The sequence below is a fragment of the Schistocerca piceifrons genome, chromosome 9, assembly GCF_021461385.2.
Source record: "Schistocerca piceifrons isolate TAMUIC-IGC-003096 chromosome 9, iqSchPice1.1, whole genome shotgun sequence".
NCBI lineage: Eukaryota > Metazoa > Arthropoda > Insecta > Orthoptera > Acrididae > Schistocerca > Schistocerca piceifrons.
The window spans coordinates 132,877,874-132,901,908 of NC_060146.1; the positions used below are offsets into that span (position 1 = coordinate 132,877,874).

Genomic DNA, 24,035 nt, shown 5'->3' on the forward strand with positions numbered 1-24,035 from the left:
CACATTCCCAACTTAAAGTCCACACACTACAATTTGTAGTGCCCATGCCCATTACACTTAGTACTTGTGGCAGACAATCTTACTGACTCCCATACGAGTTTGGGCAATATGTGTGCATCCACATGGAAGAACGTGATTGGCCAGTTAGCCTTAACTTGAGAGTATATGAAGATGGTATCTGTTGGACGCATCCGAAAGAAAAGATACCATCTTCAATTACTCTCAAGTCTGTTTATGAAAAATATGAACTTACACCAGATCGCATATTCAGTTATGATGAAACAGGAATATCTACAGCCAATCACCATCGAAGGATGTTGCAAAGTGTGGTGAAAAACAAGTAGATCAGGTATCACCCGCAGAAAGAGGGGAGCAAATTACGGCATTATTCACTGTAAATGACACTGGGAATGCTTAGAGTCCAGTTTTCATTTTTCCAAGAATTAGGTATCAAGATTTCTTTTTAAAGGGTGTTCCTCGAGGAAGTCTTGCACTAACTAGCAGGACAGATTGGATGTCAAACAGTGTTTAGAGCACTTAATTGACCATACCAAGTGTAGCAAGAGCCAACCTATACTACTAATTTTGGATAATGACGAGAGCAATATAGCAGTATATGTTATCATTACAGCAAAGGAAAATGGAGTTATTTTCTTAACCTTTCGACCACATTGTAGCTATCGAGTCCAGCCTCTTGGTGTGTAAGTGTTTGCTCCATTTAAAAGCCATTACAACAGAATTTGTGATGACTGGTTAATAAATCACACAGGAAAAACTATTTCCATCTATTCCTTATGTGAGATGGTTGGACAAGCGTATCCTTTGGCTGTCATACAGAATACTATTCGTTCTGGCTTTAGGAAATCTGGCATATACCCATATAACTGTGAGCCCTTCAATGAGGCAGAATTTTTGATGTCTTCTGTAACTGATCGCCCTCTTCCACCTCTGTAAGTTTCCCTTGAATCAGGTGGAAAGAGCCTACTACCTCTAAAGAATGCATTCAGTCAAGTGTTTCTTCACGAGTTTCTTTTGTTGTAGTTGAAAAAGAATTCACAGTGGGCATGGGCAGTCCTTCAGTGATGCAAGCAGAAGTCCTGAACAGGTTCGTACTTTTTCAGAAGCAGAACCACGAAAATAAGCTAAAAGAGGAAGTAAGAGGGGTAAAAGTCGGAATTTAAATAGCACTCTGGAAAAGGCAGAGGCGAAAAAATTTGCACGTGAACGGGAAACCAAGCAATCAGAAAAATCAAGTAGGCCTACGCCCAAAGTGACTATGGTTGTAGGAAATCTTTCAAGAAAGAAACCCCTTGATGACGATTCCGAATCACCAGAGGATTTAAAGTATGAAGATGCTGATGATGATCTTGACATTTACCTGAGCTCGGAGGATGATGAAATGGAAGAAATACACTGGGAAGGCAATCCGATAAAGATTAAGGATGAAGACTTTGTTCTTGTAAAGTTTTCCCCAAAAAATCTGTTATCTGTAATTTCAGAGAGTAATTAAGTGTGATCCAAACGATGAAGTCGAAATTACATTTATATGGAAAAAGTGGAGTTTCCAAATTCTATTTTCGAGGGTGAAAAAATGTGAGTGTTGGGTAAGAAATAGACATTTTAATGAAGTTGTCAGCCCCATTATGTTCTGAAAGCATGAATAGTGGCAGGGAGGATAAAATGTAATATATAATGGAAACTGATTAATAATTACTGTTTATAGAATTAAAAAAGAAATTTTTAAAGAAAAATTGAAAAAAATTGGAAAGTACACATATCCTCAGTGAACTTTAACTGGCACTACTATCAACAGACCCTCAACATTCAATACATATATTCAGCATTTCAATTTACACACCTCTTTTTCTTGTTACCGCCATTGTTCATGTACCTTGGTACAATACTGGTTCTTGATCGATTCTCTTCTGCTCATGCAAATTATTCTTGTCCGCTTCGATCCTCTTGATGCAGGATTCTTGGCTTGTTGCGGAATGTTGAACAGTCAGGTATGGCCGTTGTGATTGTACGAATAAACTTTTCTGTCTTGATCGGTTTATATCACACCTTTTAATGTACAATAGGAATACACTTTTTTAACTCATCATACATTCACCCACTACCACTTATAGAGACAGACAGATGAATATAAAGAAATGAAAAAAATTGAAGAGCATATCTCTACGTGTTTGGTTTGTGACCCAATAATACCGCTGGTACAAAATGACTTATATTTTATATATATCTTATATGTATAAAAAGAAAAGAACAGGGGAGAAAGAAAAGAAAAAAATAGTATGTTACATTACAAGCATTGAATGTGTGAAATCTTTATATACATTTTCTGTAAATCCTTCAGTGTATAATGTACAGTAGTGCTGTTGACCAATAAAAGGTACATGTTCAACATAATCTTGACAAACTAGTACTGTATGATATCGCCCCATACCTCTCTAGTTCTGTCCTGTTCCTTCCTCAGGCATGGTAGGTGTGGGACATTTGTCCCAATTTACAGCACACCTCATAAATCAATGTTGAGGTGAATTATGCTATCCATTTTCGTGAATGTTTGTGCGCCAAAGATGTATGTACCATTATCTATAATTAACTCTGTTGTAGAGTCTTTCGGAAATGAATGAGAATGAATAATTTATATAATGTCCCATTCCTCACACTCTTCTCCTACGTATTAAAATCTTCTACTTTTATTCATCTGCTAGAATGGTTGCTACAGTAAGAGTGATACCTGGGCAACAGAGACATCTTTTGATGCCTTCGAGAAAGCCAAAGTACGAGGTGAGTCAAATGAAAAGCTTAAATATTTTTTTAAAATATTATTTATGTGCAGAAGTGGTACAAAGCTGTATCACTTTTCAACATAATTTCCCCCGCGCTCGATGCAAGTCCTCCAGCACTTACAAACTGCATAAATTCCTTTAGAAAAAAAATTCTTTTGGTAGTCCGCACAACCACTCATGCACCGCGTGGCGTACCTGTTCATCAGAACGGAACTTCTTTCCTCCCATTGCGTTTTTGAGTGGTCCAAACATATGGAAATCACTTGCGACAAGGTCTGGTGAGTATGGTAGATGAGGAAGACACTCAAAATGCAGGTCTGTGATTATTGCAACTGTTGTACGGGCAGTGTGGGGCCTTGTCATCTTGCAAAAAGACACCTGCTGACAGCATTCCACGTCACTTTGATTTGATTGCAGGCCACAGATGATTTTATAGGACATCTGTGTGTGATGCACTGGTGACAGTGGTCCCTCTAGGCATGTAATGCTCCAAAATGACGCCTTTTTCGTCCCCAAAGAGACCCAGCATAACCTTCCCTGCTGATGGTTCTGTTCGAAACTTCTTGAGGAAAGGCGCCATTCCTTGCTTGCTCTCTTCGTTTGCGGTTGGTGGAAGTGAACCCAGGTTTCGTCCTCAGTAACGATTCTGGCAAAGAAGCCATCACCTTCTCGTTCAAAGCGCCAAAGAAGTCCTTCACAAACATTAACACGTTGTTCTCTCATTTCAGGAGTCAGCTGTCGTGCCACCCATCTTGCAGCGACTTTGTGAAACTGCAGCACATCATGCACAATGTGGTGTGCTGACCCATGACTAATCTGAAACATGCTGCAATATCATTCGGTGTCACTCGGTGGCTTTCCTTCACTATGGCGTCAACTGCTGCAATGTTCTGTGGAGTCACATCTCGTTGTGCCTGACCTGGACGAGGAGCATCTTCCACTGAAGTCACACCATTTGCAAACTTCCTACTCCATTCGTAGACTAGCTGCTGTGACAAACATGCATTACCATACTGATCCTTCATTAGTCGATGGATTTCAATAGGTTTCACACCTTCACTATGCAAAAACCCAATGACAGAACGCAGTTCATCCCTGGTGCAAGAAGCAAGTGGGGCGTCCTATTTATACTGATACTGCGACGGCATGTGTGCATCTGCACTATGTTGCCACCTACAGGTCATTTTGCACGCTGTTTGCAGCATGCTTACCAAATTACAGGGTAACGGCGCGAAATTTCGGTGTATTATTACTAATTTAAGGTTTCCATTGGACTCGCCCCTGTATATCTTTGAAAGCAGCGCAGCCACGGTATCTCTCGTGACGTATATGTGCAAATAAAGGCATGTAAACTGAGGTGTATGTTAGAGTGTGCTAAAGTGTATAGTCCCTTATCGGAGTAAAGAATTTAAGCTTCTAAGTCAATGCAATCAGAAGATATGGCCGTATGTCACATATTTTATACAAACATACTCACCAAAACCTGTATACTACTCACTGACCTAGAATCATGAATTTCAGCAAGAACCAAGTAAAAAATTTGAAACCTGATAAACTTTAATTATATTATTATATCTTTTGCCATTTGAATATACACTGCAATCATCATCCTTCAAAAGCATAATACACGAACATTACTGCATGCGAACATATGATGTAAGTTGTAGTCATGTTTTAGTACATAAACAAAACAAACGCTTAATTAAGTCATCTACCTCCACATCTGTAAACGGAAGTCCCCTGCCCGCTTCTATTTGTATGTCTGGGGTAGTTTGAGCAACTACTATACAGATTTTGGCACGATCTTTGAATTCCCTGGGCCAGTATCTTGCCAGTATCGATATCGATAACAGACAAAAATAGTTGAGATTCTCGATTACCAGCGACATGAACATCGTCTTCTTTTGGTTTATAATTAAGTTATTCTCTATGAGCCACTATACTGAGTTATTTCTCTACATCCAGGGTGGCAGTTATTGAATTATATGAAACAAAATCGTATACTTCTGAACGGTTTGCGTTAGTACGTTCAGAATGCGCGGTTGGCTACAGGGCATGGTGGGAATTAGTATGCATATACATGTTTGGTTTAGTGACAACGCCCACTTTCATTTGGATGGGGTCACCAATAAGCAAAATTGGGGCATTTAGGGGACTGTGAATGCGGATTTCGCTATCAAGAAGTGTCCTCACCCTCAATGGGTTAGTCTGTGGTATGAAATGTCCAGTCATGGAATAATTGGAGTGATATTTCTTGATGCCATGGTGACTACTGAACAGTACACGAAAGTTATGGAAGATGATTTCATCCCCATTATCGAAACTGACGCTGATTTCGACAAGATGTGGTTCATAAACGATGAAGCTCGACCCCATCGTAGCAGGAGGGCGTTTGATGTCCTGGAGGAACACCTTTCGGACCGCATTTCGGCTCTGGGATACCCAGAGGCCACTGGCATTGGCCTCGAGTGGCCACCACATGCTCCAGATATGAACACATGCGACTCCTTTTTGTGGAACTATGTTAAAGGCAATGTGTACAACAAAGATCCGAAAACCATTGTTGAAAACAGCCATTAAGAAGGTCAACAACACTATCGATGTTCTGACACTTCAGCAGGTCATGCAGAACTTCGCTATTCGTCTGAGCCACATCATCACCAATGATAGCAGTTGTATCAAACATGTCATAGCCTAAAACTGAATGTCTGTACTGACATTAACATGTTGAATAAAGTGTGTTGATGGCATAGTTCGTAATTAATTTACTCTTTTTCATATAGTTCAATAACTATCACCCTGCAAACTCACTTTTCTCCAATGTTTCCAGATTTTCTTCTATAGTCAATAATGTTATGTCATCAGCATACATTATTTTTGATCCCTCTCACTGACTTCAATATTTTTTACAAACAGATTGAACAGAAGCATGCCAAGTACAGATCCTTGAGGTTCACCGTACTGCGTATCCCTGATTTCTGATGTGCATCCAGATTCTGTTGCCACCTACTGACATGATTTTGTCCATTGAAGTGCATGTCCACATATGCCATAGCTTCCATGTTTCCAGTTAGCACTGTATGGAGAATTTGTCAAGAGATTTAGACATATACAGAAACATAGTCGATAATGAGTTCCTTTTTTTCTAATTCATCTATAACAGATTCTGATAGGCTTGCATAGTAGTTTCTGTGGGTTTCTATTTTTGGAGACCATGTTGACCTGGAATCAGGATCCTGTGCTTCTCTAGGAATGTGGTCATCCTACTATAGATGCGAGTCTCTAGTATTTTTGAGAAATCAGTGATTAAAGGCAGTTGTCTGCAGTTATCCAGGTACCTTTCTTACATACTGCTTAACTTTAATTTTTCTGTAAATATTCCTTCTCTGAATAAGCTGTTTGCTATATTCAAAAGATGTTCAGTTATTTCTCCATTGACATACTTTATTACAGGATTTAATATTTTATCATCTTCTTCAGACTTCTTGGATTTTATTTTGTGGATTACTGTTATGAGTTCTATGTTTGTTACAGGCTTCAGGAACACTGATTGGGATGGTTGTCCAAGTAGGTACTACTAATGGAGATATTTTGCACTACAAAAATTTTGCACCAGAATGTTCAGAATGTGTGCAATAAACTTGATGAAATTGAGATATTATTAGCAACTGAGGCACCACAAATTTTTATTATGTGAGAACATGGCCTTAAAGAGAATAAAATATGTGCTCATAATCTATAGAAAAGAATAATTCATTTCTGTAAGGATAGGCATAATGGAGGGATAGTTGCTACGTATATAAGCACTGTGAGGAAGGAAATTTCTCCATGATTAGGTGAAAATAGCTCATAAATGTTTTCTGCAGCAGTAGCTATACAGATAAAGTTGCAGTTAGGGAAATAGTTGATATTGGATCAGTACTTATCACCTACTTCACCAACAAATAGTTTTTTAAAAGAACTGGGAGTGTTTCTAGATAAGGTCATAAATGGCTTTCCTTACGTACACACATCAAAAACATTTTTGCATCACCCCGATTTCCAAAACTCCTGAAGACAGACATTGGCTGTGGTTATTATATCACTGACACAGTCCCTTTGGCTGTTCAAAGATGTCACTAAACCCTCCCAAAAACGTAAAAAACCATGCATGTGCAGCGCCTATTACTCAGAGGAGGGTCCAACAGCCGATTAGTTCCAGCCGTTCCACCAGCAAGGAGGTAAATGGCTCGTGTTGTCTGTAGTTAAACCATGCCTAGGACGTAACTACCGCGGTTCGATCGCGTCCTCATTGTTACTTTGTGCCAGGAAGGGCTCTCAACAAGGATGTGTCCAGGCGTCTCGTAGTGAACCAAAGCAACGTTGTTCAGACATTGAGGAGATACAGTGAGACAGGAACTCTCGATGACATGCCTCGCTCTGGCCGCCCCGAGAAACTACTACTGTAGTGGATGACCGCTACCTACAGATTATGGCCCGGAGGAACCCTGACAGCGACTTCACCATGTTGAATAATGTTTTTCCTGCAGCCACAGGACGTCGTGTTATGACTCAAACTGTGCACAATTGGCTGCATGATGAGCAACTTCACTCCCGACGTCCATGGTGAGGTCCATCTTTGCAACCAGGACACCATTCAGGGCGGTACAGATGGGCCCAACAACATGCCAAATTGAACGCTCAGGATTGGCATCACATTCTCTTCACTGATGGAGTATCGCATATGCCTTCAACCAGACAATCGTCGGAGACGTGTTGGGAGGCAAACTGGTCAGGGGTGAATGCCTTAGACACACTGTCCAGCGAGTGCAGCAAAGTGGAGGTTCACGGCTGTTTTGGGGTGGCATTATGTGAGGCTGACATACTCCACTAGTGGTCATGGAAGGCGTCATAATGGCTGTACGATATGTGAAAGCTGTCCTCTGACCGACATGTGCATCCTTATTGGCAGCATACTGGCGAGGCATTCGTCTTCATGGACAACAATTCGCGCCCCCATCGTGCACATCTTGTGAATGACTTACTTCAGCATAACGACCATCTCTCGACTAGAGTGGCCAGCCTGTTCTCCAAGATATGGATCCTATGCCTGGGTAGATTCAAAACGGCTGTTTATGGACGCTGTGACCCACCAAACACCTTGAGGGATCCCACACCGCATCGCGTTGAGGAGTGGGACAATCTGGACCAACAGTGCCTTGATGAACTTGTGGATAGTATGCTACAACGAATACAGGCATGCATCAATGCAAGAGGATGTGCTACTAGTTTTTAGAGGTACCACCTCTAAAGCTCTCGCTGTACGGTGGTACAACATGCACTGTGTGGTTTTCATGAGCAATAAAAAGGGCGGAAATGATGAATATGTTGATCTCTATTCCAGTTTTCTGTACAGGTTCCGGAACTCTCGGAATCTAGGTGATACAAAACTTTTTTTTGATGTGTGTAGTTATAGTGGGGGATCTAAAGTGATACATTGAAAGATAGTAGTCATACAAGAAGTTTTTGTGATCTGCCTACAATCACCAGTTAGGTATACAAAGCCCAACAAGAAGTTGTCAGACCTCACAAACACTGATGGGTCATATAACTAATAATATTCCTCACTGTTTTAAACATGGCTGCTTTTTCCCAGTGACCGTTTATAAATTAAAATTGAAACAAATGAATCCCTCAGTCACAATTTTTAGTTTTATTAACCAGGTTTCAACACTTCTAAGAGTGCCTTCATCAGAACTGAAACGTTTAAAGTGGCCTATAACATAATTAAAAATGTATGGAAAAAAGCAATTTTTTATATAAAAGTGTAAGTACTGAATAACAGTACAAGACATTTCATGTATAAAACAACTAACAGGCCAAAAGGACTTTAGTCTTAAATTTTTTTAAAAAGAATGCACGAAGGTGAGCCACTATGGGCTGCTCACACCTGTACAGCCGCAGGTTGTAATTGCTACATGGTCGGTGTGCAATTCAACCTGACGAAATAATTAGGCTATTGTGGGGGGGGTGGGGGTGGGGTGGAAGGAGGGGGTAATGGGGCGAATACTGTGGTGACTAATGCATATAGTGAAAATTAATGTGACCCAAAGTGTTCCAAGTCAGATGTGTAATGCATGTTATTTGGTGTTTTTGTTACCATTAACTGTTATTCTTCATTTCTCCCTGCTGTTATGAGTATCTAGACATTTCACTCATTCATGTTTTTCCGTATCCTATGTTCGTTAAACGTTGTGAATAAATATCTTGTTAAGACCCGAACAGGTCTATCACTCATATTAAATACACTGTTTCAGCACACAATAACTAAATATTTAAATAATCATGAAAATACTAGTGTGCTCAACTGTAGTTGCCAGTTTAACAGGTTGGTATATCCACTGGGAAGAGGAATAGGAAACAACATCTGGAAATAGGGGAAGATATTAAAGTTGGAGGCAACCTAACATACCCAACTTACAGAGGTTTCACAAGATATCTATACACCACAGAGCTATTTCTACAATGACAAGGATGAGATTTAATCACGCCAGCTTTCCTTCTCATTTACTTAGTCTTCAACTTAGGAATTGTGACACCTTTGATGCAGAAGCAATGGACATCAATCGTTTAATCTTTGCCAACAATTAGCATTTTAAATGAGGAATGATCGAGCAGTTCTTCGATGTGTGACAAGTTTTATTTTTGTGGGCAATTTTAAAACCTAGCCACAAAACTATAGACAAGGTATAATCAACACCACACAGATAGGTGGTATAGGTGAAATCTACACCTCCACAATACAAATCACCATTTCACAGGAGATCCTTTAAACCTCAAAGACATAGCATAGACAATAAAATGAAATCAGATCATTGAATATACAATGCGAGAAAAATGACTGACCACATGTTGCCAACAAGCTGACTTGGAACATGAAAAAAGTGGACTGGTATAAATATCAGCTGATTCTTGAATCAGACGTAAAATCAGTAGTAAGAAATCAACCTCCACACTGGGTCTACACACAACTACATAAAAGCATATATCATGCAGAAATCGAATCCATCTCAAAACGACCTTTATCATCAAAAGCAAGACGACTAGATAATCAATGGTGGAATGAAGACAGAAGACAGAAGCCGTACAAGACAGAAGGGCACGTTATTTGAATATGTTAAACAAACCTAACGTGAAGGACTTTTTGCTCAGTAAACAAACAGCAACTACTACCAAGATAATACTGAAATCCACCAAGAAGAATAGCTGGATAAAATATTGTAGTAGTATGACCAAGAATACTAAATTATCAGAGATATGGCAGAATGTCAACAGATTTAGGAATAGCGCCTGTGCAGTCAATAATATACGATCATATGTGTGGATAGAAGAATTCTGTGATCTTATTGCCTGACCAAGTGTTCGCAATAAGTTATTTAGGAGACAAAGGGAAACTCCTGCAACTCCTGCTAACTACACAGTATGATATTGATGAGTTGACATCACTCATCAAAGAGAGCCCTAACACTGCCCAGGAATGGATCAGATCACATATTCCATTGTACAAAACATGCCTGAAAATCCTGCAGATTTAGTTCTTCAAATCTATGATAGAATTTGCGTGCATCAAGAATTAGTTCCAGAATGGAAGACAGATCATAGTCCCCCTATGTCAAAGAGGGAAAGATCTATTATTAGCCACTTCTTACAGGCTGATGGCGCTATCATCATGTATTGCTAAAACATTGGAAAAACTAGTAAAAAGACGATAGAATAGGGGGTAGAATCATCATCCTTACTAACTGGATCGCAACTGGGTTTCTGTAGCGGTAGGAGCTGCATGGACAACATTTCAGTATTGATTTCGTCGGTGATAGCTGGCTTTGGTAGAGAAAATATACAGCAGCACTCTTTTTGGATATCGCAAAAGCATATGATAATATTCATACAAATATACTACTAGATCAGTTACTACTATTAGGGGCTCCACCTCAGTTTATAGAACATATATCGTCATTAATCAGTGACAAACTACAAATATTAGAAAGGATAATGGATTCAAGTGCCCCTGCATGGTGAGCAATGGCACACCACAAGGATCAGTACTCAGCTCACTACTGTGGCAATATATACATACGATAAGGAAAGGATAATAATTCAACTAGTTGGAATTATGCAGTTTGCAGATGATATGTATGTTTACTTCCCACTTAGTATTACAGGAGGTAATGTACAATCTTACATCATCAATAAAGAATCTGAGTCGGTGGCTTCATGGAAATGGCCTGATGATGACACCAGAGAAATGTTTGGTAGTCATATTTACTAGAGTGTGCATATACCAAGAAATTGTTTAATCCATGTAGATGAGAAAATAATACAAGTTAAAGCACTTGTTCGGTTCTTAGGAATGACACTTTACAGCAAACCTATTTGGACAGCATATATTAATATCTTGATCGAAGCCAGAGAATAAGCTCTTAATATTTTTATAGATTTGCAAGTTCTTGCTCCAGGCCCCTATGGAATCCCTGTCAGATTCTATACTGAATTTGTGTCTGAATTAACCCTCTTCTAACTATACTCTATCGCAGATCCCTCAAACAAAAAACTGTTTGCAGTTCTTGGAAAAAGACACAGGTCATGCCCATCTACAAGAAGGTTAGTGGAAGTGACCACAAAACTACTGTTCAATACCGTTGACATCGATCTATTGTAGGATCTTAGAACATATGCTGAGCTTAAAATTAATGACGTATCTTGAACAGAATGACGTCCTTGATGCCACCAGCACGGATTTCGAAAACATCGATCATGTAAAACTCAGCTTGCACGTTTCTCACAAGGCATACTGAAAGCTTTGGATCACATCAATCGGGTAGATGTAACATTTCTTGATTTCCAAAAAGCATTTGACTCACTACCGCACTTACGCTTATTGTAAAAGGTACGATTATATGAGGTATCAAGTGAAATTTGTGACTGGATTGAGGACTTTTTGGTAGGGAGGACACAGCATGTTATCTTGGATGGAGAGTGCGTTGGGACCCTTGCTGGCTACGCCATGAACTTGAAGACAATATTAATAGTAAAATCAGGCTGTTTGCAGAGGTGTCTATAATGAAGTATAATATGTAAGAAGCTGGAGAAATATACGGGCAGAACTTGATAAGACTTCACCATGTTGCAGAGATTGGCAACTTGCTCTAAATGTTCAGAAATTTTGGACTTTAGAGAAAGAAAGAACGTAGTATCCTGTGACTGTAACATCGATGACTCACTGTTGGAATCGGCCATATTACACAAATACCTGGATATAACATTTTGTAGGGATATAAAATGGGATGATCCCATAGGTTCAGTCTTGGAGAAAGCAGGTAACAGCCTTCGATTTATTGGTAGAATACTAGGGAAGTGCAATCAGTCTATAAAGGAGATTGCTTACAAATCATTCGTGCGACTAGTTCTAGAATATTGTTCAAGGGTGTGGAACCCATACCAGACAGGGCTAATGGGGTATATTGAACGTATACAGAGAAGGGCAGCACGAATTGTCACAAGTTTGTTTAATCTGTGGGAGAGTGTCTCAGAGATACTGAAGGAACTGAACTGAAAGACTCTTGAAGATAGAAGTAAACTATCCCAAGAAAGTCTATTATTAAAGTTTCGAGAACTGGCTTTAAATGAATACTCTAGGGCTATACGACAACCCCCTATATATTGTTCATATAGGGACTACGAGGATAAGATTAGAGTAATTACTGCATGCATAGAGACATTCAAACAGTCAATCTTCCTGCACTCCATACGTGAAATGAACGGGAAGAAACCCTATTAACTGGTACAATGGGACATACCCTCTACCGCGCACCTCGCGGTGATTTGCAGAATATAGATGTAAATTATTCGATGACTTATAGCTCCCGCATTAGATTCAGATTGGGTTATGGATGTATATACTAGAAATACACCACTTGCAAAGTATTAGAGACGCGCGATAGATTGCACTATCGCTATATACGCAGATGATTAGGAGTAATGAAATCCACACCAACAAATGCACTCCTGATGGAAGTGCAAGAGGTGTTACTCCATACAAGGAGGAAGTTACTCTCAGAACGAATAGAAGTGACATTATCATGCTCATGGCATCCGATTTACCAGACTCTACGACTGTACCGCCCTTCTCAAGGAAACTGGCGGAGAAAGCGTTTTGATTTAATTTCAGCATATAATGATTTGGCAGATGAGTGCAGAGATATTGCCACAAGTATAGAGCGACCTGTTTACCAGCTGATGATTTCATAATCAGCGATTTCATCTCATTCGAAATGATAGAGGGAAGATCTGATTTCTTGGAGACAATTACGACAGTACAAAGACAAAAGGAGGAAACAAAACAGCAAGTAACCCACATATACACAGATGGATTGAAGACTACAGGAAAGGACAACACAGGATGTGCTATATTCAATCGACAACTGCAGATAGTAGAAAAACATAAATAACCAGCATCTACTTCTGCCTACCTGGCCGAAACAATCGCAGTATTAAAGGCAATACAATGGAGTACAAATGAGAAATACACAACCTATGCAGTATTATCAGACTCGAAAAGTGTATTTCAAGGATTATCAAACATAAAAATCTCAGAAACCACAAATGAGTACATACTCCAACTTCGTTCTTGGTATTATGAATGTCTCAGAAGGCAGAAAGAAATTGCATTTATGTCGGCGATAGGCCATTGTGGAAACCCAGGCAATGAAAAAGGAGATCAATTGGCAAAACAGGCTATGAGCAAAGGGACACCACCAAGTATAAACCTTCCTTATGTGGAATAAGGACAACTTATTCGGAAAAGGGCATTCGAATTCTGGCAGAAAGAATAGACGTAGAGTTCACAACACAGAGGAGACGACGGCTTGTAAATACAGTCACAAATTCCGAAACGACCTTGTATGAGTACGTTTATGGGCCCGACATTGAGTAAAATAAACCAAAGATCAACCTGTGATTGTAATGATATTACTGAGGGAGATATGTACCATATATTATTCAAATGCAGAAAATTAGTGAGGAAAGGAACAAGTTTTTAGTATTTGTTATCAAGAGTAAAATTCCGCAAACAATGTCAGTCAAGTCCATGCTATCTGAACCCACCATTAAACCTACAGGAAGATAACTGAATTTATTTGTAGTTGACGGATAAAGAAATGAAGTTCAATAGTAAACTATAAGGAGCAGGAAAACCGAAACTACACAAAAAGAAGTGGATATGGAGTGAACAGGGATATTATTATTATTATTATTATGCAGCAATGACTGAATACGTGGATTCACACTTGCCAGAACGTCACCGTCACTTCTTTGAACTTCGAGGAATTTCTGAGCATGCACGTCAACCCCAGGAGAATGTTGTGACCTTACAGCTGGTTCCTAAAATACTGGCCAGAGGTGGTGTTTCGTAGTTCTTGGTAGATTTGCATAAAATGCCGAAATGTACTTCAAAGCAGTTTGGAATGATTACTGTTGCACTGATGGTGAGGAACAAAGACCAAAGAGAACCTGTGTTAGAAAAATGTTAAAAGATCGAGACTGTGAAGAAGTGTTCCACACAAGAAGCTGGAAGAGGAGTCATCGTTCCATCAGAATATCTAAAGAACAGTTTTTTGCCTGTTAAGCAAGATATAAAAAAAATTACGAAAAGAGATACAAGATTTAGGCATCCAATATCACCTCAATAGTAGGTGATGGTGTCTAACGTGGCCGTTTTAGTGTACTTAACTATGTTTACATGTATTGATGCTACCTGCTGTTCGTCGTTAATTTATTACGAATCTTATTTTAAACTTCTGCATGCAGCATCAGCTTTACTCCCGGTTTTTCTTTTCTCTATTCCACTGGAAAAATTGTTAGTAAAGCACTTGAACTAGATATGTATATTTTCTTTTGCAATGTATTCCGCCAGTATATAAAATAAAATACTTTAACTTTATACTGTCTTCTAGTACATAACGAGCACAATAGCAGGCACTGGGCAATACTCGCCAAGTAGGCTACATTATGGCCCGCCGAAATTTTTTCTTCCCGAGAAACCTTACGTGGAGTCACGTGTCGACGACGTTCAGTTGCTGACGTGTGTGAGTGCCACCATTTGAATTACAGAGGAGAGTCCTTCTAAGCGACGGTGACGTTCCGTTAAGTGCGAATACATTTTATACGTTACAGGAGGTACTGTGGCCGCGCTCCTTTCATAGATGTACTTTGGCTGGTACACCTGGTAGAGGCTGTAGTAGATTTCGACAAGGTCATATTTGGCGTGTTTCACATTGTAACTGAATTGTAACCTACGTTCTATAAATAAATGCTGTTCCAATACACTAGTACAATGAGGACCTCTCGAGAACATACAGGTTATTGATATTAAATTTCAGATAATGAGTTGTCGGTGTATAAATATTCTAGCAAGTGTGTGACACATGCCATAGCTGCAAGCTGTACATCACAGTATGCATAACGTGCATGGAGAATGAAGGTGTGACAACTTTGGTTCGCGTCGTGCCAACGTCAAAAATTGTATTAATCGTCTTCATCATTTTGAGAGCTTCTGGTATTTGTCTTTGTCATTAATTTACAAATTAATCATAAAACACAGATGTGTGAGTCAATATTGAAAACACAGTGATTAAATGAGAAAAACAAACTACCACTCATTGTCAGAACAAAAAACATGAGAAGGACTAATATATGTGAGAAATAATTAAAATGTGACTTAGTCTTACTCTCAGCCGCCTATAACGTATAAAAGAAAAGTTACAGGCAGGGCATTTTTAGGAGATTTCTTTTCCAAACTAGTTTGTCTTCAAATTAAGCAAATATTCCGAAGAAATATATATTCTGGTACTTGTGCAGGCATACTCCTGCTGGTATTTTCTCGTTGTTTCACTTACTCTCAAGAGCAAAGGAAGAATTTTCTTTCCTGGCAGTGAATTTTAATTTTTCCCACAAATTAGAACATTGGATTTTATTGTATTGTATGTTAACCGGGGACCTAGAAATGACGGAGAGGTTCCGTCCTCTCTGCAGCCGCAGTGGTCCACAACCCCATGACGACTACCCCAGTTCACTGCACCCCTCCGCCGCCCCACACTGAACCGAGGGTTATTGTGCGGTTCGGCCCCCAGTGGACCCCCCCCAGGGAACGTCTCACACCACACGAGTGTAACCCCTATGTTTGTGTGGTAGAGTAATGGTGGTGTACTCGTACGTGGAGAACTTGTTTGCGCAGCAATCGTCGACATAGTGTAACTGAGGCGGAACAAGGGGAACCAGCCTGCATTCGCCGAGGCAGATGGAAAACCGCCTAAAAACCATCCACAGACTGGCCGGTTCACCGGACCAAGACATAAATCCGCCGGGTGGGTTCGTGCCAGGGACCAGGCGCTCCATCCCGCCCGGAAAGCCGTGCGTTAGACCCCACGGACAACCGAGCGGGCAATTACAACATTCTTCACACTGCCAGCACATTTATTCAACTGTTCTTTTCATGCTACATAGCGCTACGTAACTACGAAAATGTAGTAGACGGCTTCACACTTTCAAAGAAACAAAAGACAGGAATTGTTTCCAAATTTGCAGTGAACGATTCAGCTAAACATTACAACAGCTTCTGGCATTTATTCATCTGCTGGAATGACTGCTATAGTCATCACGACGATTCCTTGACAGTTGACAACAGATACAGCTATCGGCGCTTTCGACAAAGTCAAAGTATATCTTTAAAAGGCGCGCAAGCACAGTGCTTCTCGTGAAGTATATACAAATCAAATAACGGCATATGAATCAGGATAGTTTCTGGGGGGGAATCTAAATTCAATGTAGAAAAAAAAATAGGGAAGTCATCATTGGACCGAAGTCTAAAAACAAAAGTATCAGTTAACCTATGGGCGGCGTGGCGGACAGCAGATTGCAATTGTTCTCAAGTTGTAAACAATTCTGGGGTAAACAGAAGGGCAGTTGTACAATACTGAATGAATCAGTTTTTAATGCCGAGGTGGAAGAACTATCTCACAGTTTGCTTAATTTTGCACGGTGACCGGGGAAAGAGTTCAGCGTGCTATTATTGCTATGTGTTTGTGCGTTGTAAAATTCCTGCTGGAGGTGTGTAGGTTTGAACTGTGATTTTCCCGCGGAAATGAGGCGAATGTGATCCGATACAAAAGTTGTAGAAGGACGTTATATTGAAGTGGCAATGGGGAGGAAGAGGAAGGCGAAAAGGCTTGAGGACAATCAAGGAATTCACCCTGTCACCGCTGATTTAAAGTATATATATCTTATGAACAGTAATGTTAGTATTGTACTTTTCTGTTGACGAGATAAACAAGAAGCTTATATTCTGTCTGTTTTGCAGCCATGAAATGAAATCTGTCAAGAATGTGCAGAGCTGTGGCAATAACATACACAGACCTGGCACGAGTGTACATAGCCCTGCCACGAATGTTTCCTTCCAGCAACCGATCGCGCCGGCAAATCCGAAGAAGAAAAAGAAGCCAAAGCAGAAAACGCAAGTCACCGGGAAGAATATTCAGCAGCTGGCAACACAGTCTGCTCACACACCGATGTTCCAGTCATTGGTGCCATATCCTCCTTCGTCAGTATTTGCGCCTTTCACATCTGGAGGAGCAGGTAATTGCAGTACAGACCTTACTAGAGCCTTTGTGTAAGCGAATATTTTAATGCAGATTTCTATAAAAACTTTTATAGTGAGCTCATTCATATCTGTTCATTCGTTTGCTGTGTCTGCATTTTCTAATATTTGCATTTTCTCTAGCGTTTTCCGAGATTTATATTAGGTTGAAAGATGAAAATTTGGTTGTCGGTTCCCAAAGCCAACAGTTGTGAATGCGGAATAAGGTTTTGGCAACCGATCTGTAGCCCAGCATAACCCCCATGTTTGTGCCATGTTAAAACTACTATGTCACATGTAAAGCAGTTTCTGTTATGAAAGCTAAAATTGCTGTGTGAAGTCAGAACACATCTATTACACAATGGCTAAGTCTCCAACGAGTGTTTTGGTGCATGATATATACATATATTGTACTTAAACTTGAAAAAATGCGAATGAGCCTGGTACATAACTTTTCCCAAGGTTTGTGCCTGATCAAGTTTGCATTTTCTGACCCTCTGAAATTCAAGAGGGGAAGGTCCAAGAGAACAATGGCTGTTTAATTTTCAGATGCTTCCATCCATTAAACTGTAATAGGAATAAGTTTGTTACAGATTCCCACAACTTTTGTTCAACTGAACCATATTTGCTGATTTTTTTCGTCACATGCTTCCCTGGTATTTAATTAGCTGAGCCAGAAATATCTGAGTCTTCTGTTACCTGTTTATCAGATTCATACAGAAATTTTGAATGTAATCTGTAATAGTTGAGTGTAGAAAATCTGTAATATTAGATTATCTGACAGGGAAACACAATGAAGCTTAGTGTAGGATAGTGATTTATTCATTCAAGGATAATTTTTACGATGATATTAAATTATTCAGTTTAATACAATGGAGCGTGAGCTGTCTCAGTCTTTTGTGCCCTGTTTTCCAGGTATAGCTGGAAATTACATGGAAGTGCCTATGGGGAAGAAAAAGAAGAAGAAACCAAAGAGACTTAAGGGAATTCACCCTGTCACCGCTAACTTCAAGTATGTATATATTTTTAATGTTGTTTATTAATATGATTCTTTTTTATGGTGATATAGAAAGAAGATTATATTCTGCCTGTTTTGTAGCCATGTAATGAAATCTGGGAAGAACGGACCAAGCTCTGGTACGAATGTGTGTGCCCAGCGACCAATAGTGCAGCAAAATCCAAATAAGAATCAGCAGGTAAAGCCAACGAACAACACTCAGCCCACTGGGAAGAATATTCGGCAGCTGGCATTGAAGTCAGCTCACACACCAGTGCTTCAGTCTAAGGAAAAAGCACAGCCCCCTGGGAAGAATTTTCCACAGTTGGCATCACAGTCACATCACACACCTGTAATGCAGTCTTCAGTGTCATGCCAAAATTCATCAGCAACTGTGCCGAGCACATCTGGAGCCGCAGGTAACTGCTGAACAAACATTATTTGAACCACAGTGTAAAAGAGTGTTTTAATGCAGATTCATATGAAAATTTTATAGGCATCTTATTTCTATTAAGCACACTTTTATACATGCTTTTGCTAATTCTACATTTTCTGATAATTGGCTTTTTCTGTAGTGTAGCCCTAGCCTGACATTAGGTTGAAAGGTGGTAATTTGGTTGTCTGTAGGTGATGCTAACGATTGTGAATAAGAAATTAGGGTTGTGGTAAGTGATCTGTAGTGTAGCCTTAAGTCCATGTTTGCGCTGTGTTAAAAGCACATTGCCCCATGCAATACATTTTTGTTATAAAACACTAAAATGACTGAATGAAGTCTGAACACCTGTGTTATTTAATGGATAAGCCTCCAACGAGTTTTTTGATGCATATTATATATCTATATTCCACTTAAATTTTGAAAAATGCAAGTAAGTGTGATACTTAACTTTTACCGAGCTTTGTGCGTGGACAAGTTTGCGTTCACTGACCCTCCGGAGTTCAAGAGGGACGACTCCAAGAAAACTGCAATGATTGTTTAACTGTCAGATGTTTCCATGTGCACTGCATCAGAAGCTTAAACTGTAAGAGGAGTAAATTTGTTACATATTTACGCATGACAAGTTAATCTCCACTTTCGCCCAGCTGAACCATGCTTGCTGATTTTTCTCCCATATGATTTGCTGGTGTTGCAGTAGCTGAGCTAGAAATTTCTAAATCTTATATTAGCCACTTACTAAATATGTACATAAATTTTGAACAAAATTTCTGATAGTTGAGTGGAGACTATATCTCGAATCAAGAACTGCCAACATCAATGACTTAGAAGAAGATATCCTCAGAGTAGTGAAGCAACTTAAATCACTTAATAAATGCAAGTCTTCTGGTCCAGGCTGTATATTAGTTAGGTTCCTTTCAGTGTATGCTGATGCATTAGCTCCATACTTAAGTCATTTACAACCGTTAGCTCGACTTAAGATCCATACCCAAAGACTGGAAAGTTGCACAGGTCACACCCATATTCAAGAAGTGCAATAGGAATAATCCGCTTAATTACAGGCCCATATCATTAATGTTGATATGCAGCAGTATTTTGGATCATATTTTGTGTACGAACATTATGAATTACCTCAAAGACAATGGTCTATTGGCATGCAGTCAAAGTCCAGTTTACAACAGGACTAATGACAATACATGGGAGTAAGTGCTTGTACCAAGCAGCATACTCTAGTCCAAGGCACACCGAGGCCGGAACGATTCTGAGGGTGCATCGACCACTCCGAGAAAGCAGGAGCTTTGCACAAGCTGTGGGAGTGGGTTGACCAGCATGAATTACACCTGTTCTTGAATATGTGGTGTTGGAAACAATCAAACACACACCAGTGTCCTTGACAAGGGAACTTGCTGCACTAGTTCCTGGCAATCGTGTTTGGAGAATAACACATTGCGATTCAATGTACCTTACCACCTCAAGTGAGTTCTGTCTTTGCGAGGCGGACTTTGATTCTGTATTAATGTTGTGTTAGTGGATGCAACAACAAGCTATGGGCAACCCTACATTTGACAATAACATGTTATTTACAGACGAAGTGGAGTCCACTCGTGACAGTGTATTTAATTATCACAATTCTCACGTTTGGAATCATCAACCATCTTATTGGGCTGTACACATTAGCAAACAAACTCAATGTACAGAATTACCTTCAGTTTCTTTGGCATCATCTTGCAGGCTTGCTGGAGGATGTTCCCCAGAGGATGTAGTACATGCTAATGGAGCACTGGCACATTTGGCTGCTGTGGTGAGATGACATCTAATGTGCCAGTACGACCACTGATGGATTGGGCGAGGACATCCTGTGTCATGACCTCCAAGATGACCTGATCTGAACCACACAGATTTCTGTGTTTGTGGCTATCTTAAAGGTGTAACATAAGACATTCTGGTGAACATGGTTGGTTCAGAGCCAAGGATTTCAATATGATCCAGGCGTATCTGAAAGGATTCGAAACTCATTGTGGCGATAGGCTCAGATCTGACTCTGGCTTCGAGGATGACACTTTGAACACCTCTTTTAACTAAAAGTTCATTAATGTAACTGTTGTATTCATTCAGCACTCCTGCATCTCTAGCAAACTCTCTCTTATAACTTTTTTTTTTATTGTTGCACAGTATTGTTATCTTTTCCTAACTGGGATGGCATTTATGCAGAATCAGGTCAGTGGTGGCTGGTAACTAGCTATTACTTCGTAATGGTTTGTTTTCGGATCTTTGTTTACTGAGACTTTTCTGCTTGTAGCCTCATGTACTTTCAACTGTGTGTGTTTATACAATTAGTTATGATACATCTTGAATAAAATTACAAGGAGACAGAATGGCTGCCCACTACTTATCTTTAACCTTTTGGCTGGTTGTGAGGTGGACACTTACCAATAACTGTATTTCTTTTCTGTGTTTGTTGGTATATGTCTAAATGCTTCTGTACATTTCTGGCATATAGTGGTAGCCGACTGCACCAGCTGTAGTTTGTGTTTGTTGTGAAATATAGTTTTTAGGGGTGTGGGAAGCATACATCCACCAAGTAATGTAGTTTTAATGGTTCTTGGGAAGTGTACTTACCACCATAGTGGTTTCTCATGGGGGGATTGGGACATACACATACCAGAAACTTGATGTCTTTCGTGGTCCTTGGGAAGCTTGCTTACCACCAACTTAGAGGGTTTAGAAAGCTTTTGGGAATATGTCTTGTTACCTTGGATGTACCTGACACCTTGCAGTAGTTCACTTATCAGGTGATTGGAAACTGATACACAAATAAGTTTTTTAAGCTCATTATTTTTGTCACTTGGAAATTTTGGAAAAGATTGCATTGCTTCTCCTGTGGGAAACACACTTGCAACCAGAATAACAGTGCGGCGGGGCGGGTTAGAAATGTGGTGTATAGATGTTTGATCACTCTCTCTCGTGGTACTGTGCACTACACAAGTTACACCTATTTCAGTATGGCGTCTGATCACCACATGTAGATACTGTTCAGACGGTGTTAAAAGGAATGTTAATACTTATGTTTGCAAAGTCTGTGTATACTCTGGTAGCAAACTATCCTGTAATATCTTATAACAATTTTCGGGTGGAGGGCGATTGATTCATCTCTTTAGAAAAATGTCAAAATTCTGCAACAAGTTCTTTTATTTCTTTGTGTTCAAAATAAAACTTGCCATCAGCCTTAATTCACGAATATCATCACTGTCCTCAGCTCACAGTTCATACAACCTCATACACACACAAGACAGTCAGGAATGTACTTAAGTCCGACCCAAATTATTACTTGATTTACAGTCATTACTCTGCTGCAATATAAGAGTTTCACATTCGTTCCTTTTTCAGTGGATATCTAATAAAGAAATTTCTTGGTTCTCTTTCCAACAAAAAAATCCAAAAATTTCCAAACGTCACAAAACTGCCCATAAATGCAACTGATATTATAGCCACACAATCTGGATGCGAGAAGCCAAGTATTTCTTCATTTTCCACATAACAAAGACACAAGTGTTCAACACGACCTGAACGTCCGATACCTGACTAGGGACTGACTAATGATGCTCCTTCCAGAGCCTATAACTACTTCCATTGTGTGGGAAATGCTTAACTCTGATTGGTTGTTCAAAATGACCAACAAATCAAAACAATCCTTAGAGCTCATTTTCCTGCTAAAACTGTCGTACGCCAATCATTATTCACAGATGCATTTACATCACTTCATCATGCAAATATTAATAAAATGTTTAACAAAACCAAACGAAAAGAAAACTAATCTTGAAATAACTTTAGAAAATTATTACTCTACAAACGACTATTCTGGCTGCCTTCTTACAAAAGCAAGCACCCTTGGACATACGTCATCAGCAAGGTGGAGAAAACACAGCACAGCTTTCCCATGACACAGTTCCGTAATGCTGTACATCATATAATACTGATCTTTATGTATGTCCCACATACACACTCTCACTCATTCTCATTTGCTCACACAACAGCATATTAACTAAATAATAATCTTTTCTAAAAACAAAGAAGATGTGACTTACCAAACGAAAGCGCTGGCAGGTCGATAGACACACAAACAAACAAAAACATACACACAAAATTCAAGCTTTTGCAACAAACTGTTGCCTCATCAGGAAAGAGGGAAGAAGAGGGAAAGACGAAAGGATGTGGGTTTTAAGGGAGAGGGTAAGGAGTCATTCCAATCCCGGGAGCGGAAAGACTTACCTTAGGGGGAAAAAAGGACGGGTATACACTGATCTTTAAATATGTATGCTTGTGTCTGTATATGTGTGGATGGATATGTGTGTGTGTGCTCAAGTGTATACCCGTCCTTTTTTCCCCCTAATGTAAGTCTTTCCGCTCCCGGGATTGGAATGACTCCTTACCCTCTCCCTTAAAACCCACATCCTTTCGTCTTTCCCTCTCCTTCCCTCTTTCCTGATGAGGCAACAGTTTGTTGCGAAAGCTTGAATTTTGTGTGTATGTTTGTGTTTGTTTGTGTGTCTATCGACCTGCCAGCGCTTTCGTTTGGTAAGTCACATCATCTTTGTTTTTAGATATATTTTTCCCACGCGGAATGTTTCCCTCTATTGTATTAATAATCTTTTCTGAATTTTATATTACGAAAAATGAAAAGTAGTTAAAAAATTTTATTTATGAAAATCTAAGTAAATTGTTCTGCCATTTTGTGACATTCAGTAATGATTCCAAATTATACTAAAAGACAAACTGTTATGAATCCTAACTGACTTTAATCACACAGGTATTGGTTTGGGGTGTTTTAGGTAATTTTCCCTAACTCTGAAAGTATCCCAGCTAGAAAGCTGAGATTTTTACGCAATCTTTAACAAAGGGCAGTATATTGACTTTTAACTAATACTGAATAATAATTAATATTGTTTATTTAGATTCTTAGGGGCTTCAATATTTTGTCGTTCGAATTGACACAGGTACCGCTTCCCATGGCTAGGCTAGCGACAGGTGTGAATGAGTCATGCTAAGATACAGGTGGCTGTTTCTATCACCATCAAAAACTCCAAAGCTACAAGTCGTACTGCAAAGTAGTACATTAAATGCTATTGTGTATTGACTTGCAAC

At 39.6% G+C, this 24,035-nt stretch overlaps 1 protein-coding gene across 2 annotated transcripts in view; it reads left to right on the forward strand.

Moving 5' to 3' along the window:
- The first annotated feature begins 16,585 nt into the window (after positions 1-16,585).
- Positions 16,586-24,035, forward strand: part of LOC124716963 (nuclear RNA export factor 1-like) — a 155,845-nt gene continuing 148,395 nt past the window's right edge. For both annotated transcript variants that reach the window (XM_047243562.1, XM_047243563.1), the window contains exons 1-4: positions 16,586-17,099; positions 17,188-17,462; positions 18,379-18,475; positions 18,563-18,879. In XM_047243562.1, coding sequence (XP_047099518.1) covers positions 17,029-17,099; positions 17,188-17,462; positions 18,379-18,475; positions 18,563-18,879 — 760 coding nt within the window. In that variant the 5' untranslated portion in view covers positions 16,586-17,028. The remainder of the gene's footprint in view (positions 17,100-17,187; positions 17,463-18,378; positions 18,476-18,562; positions 18,880-24,035) is intronic.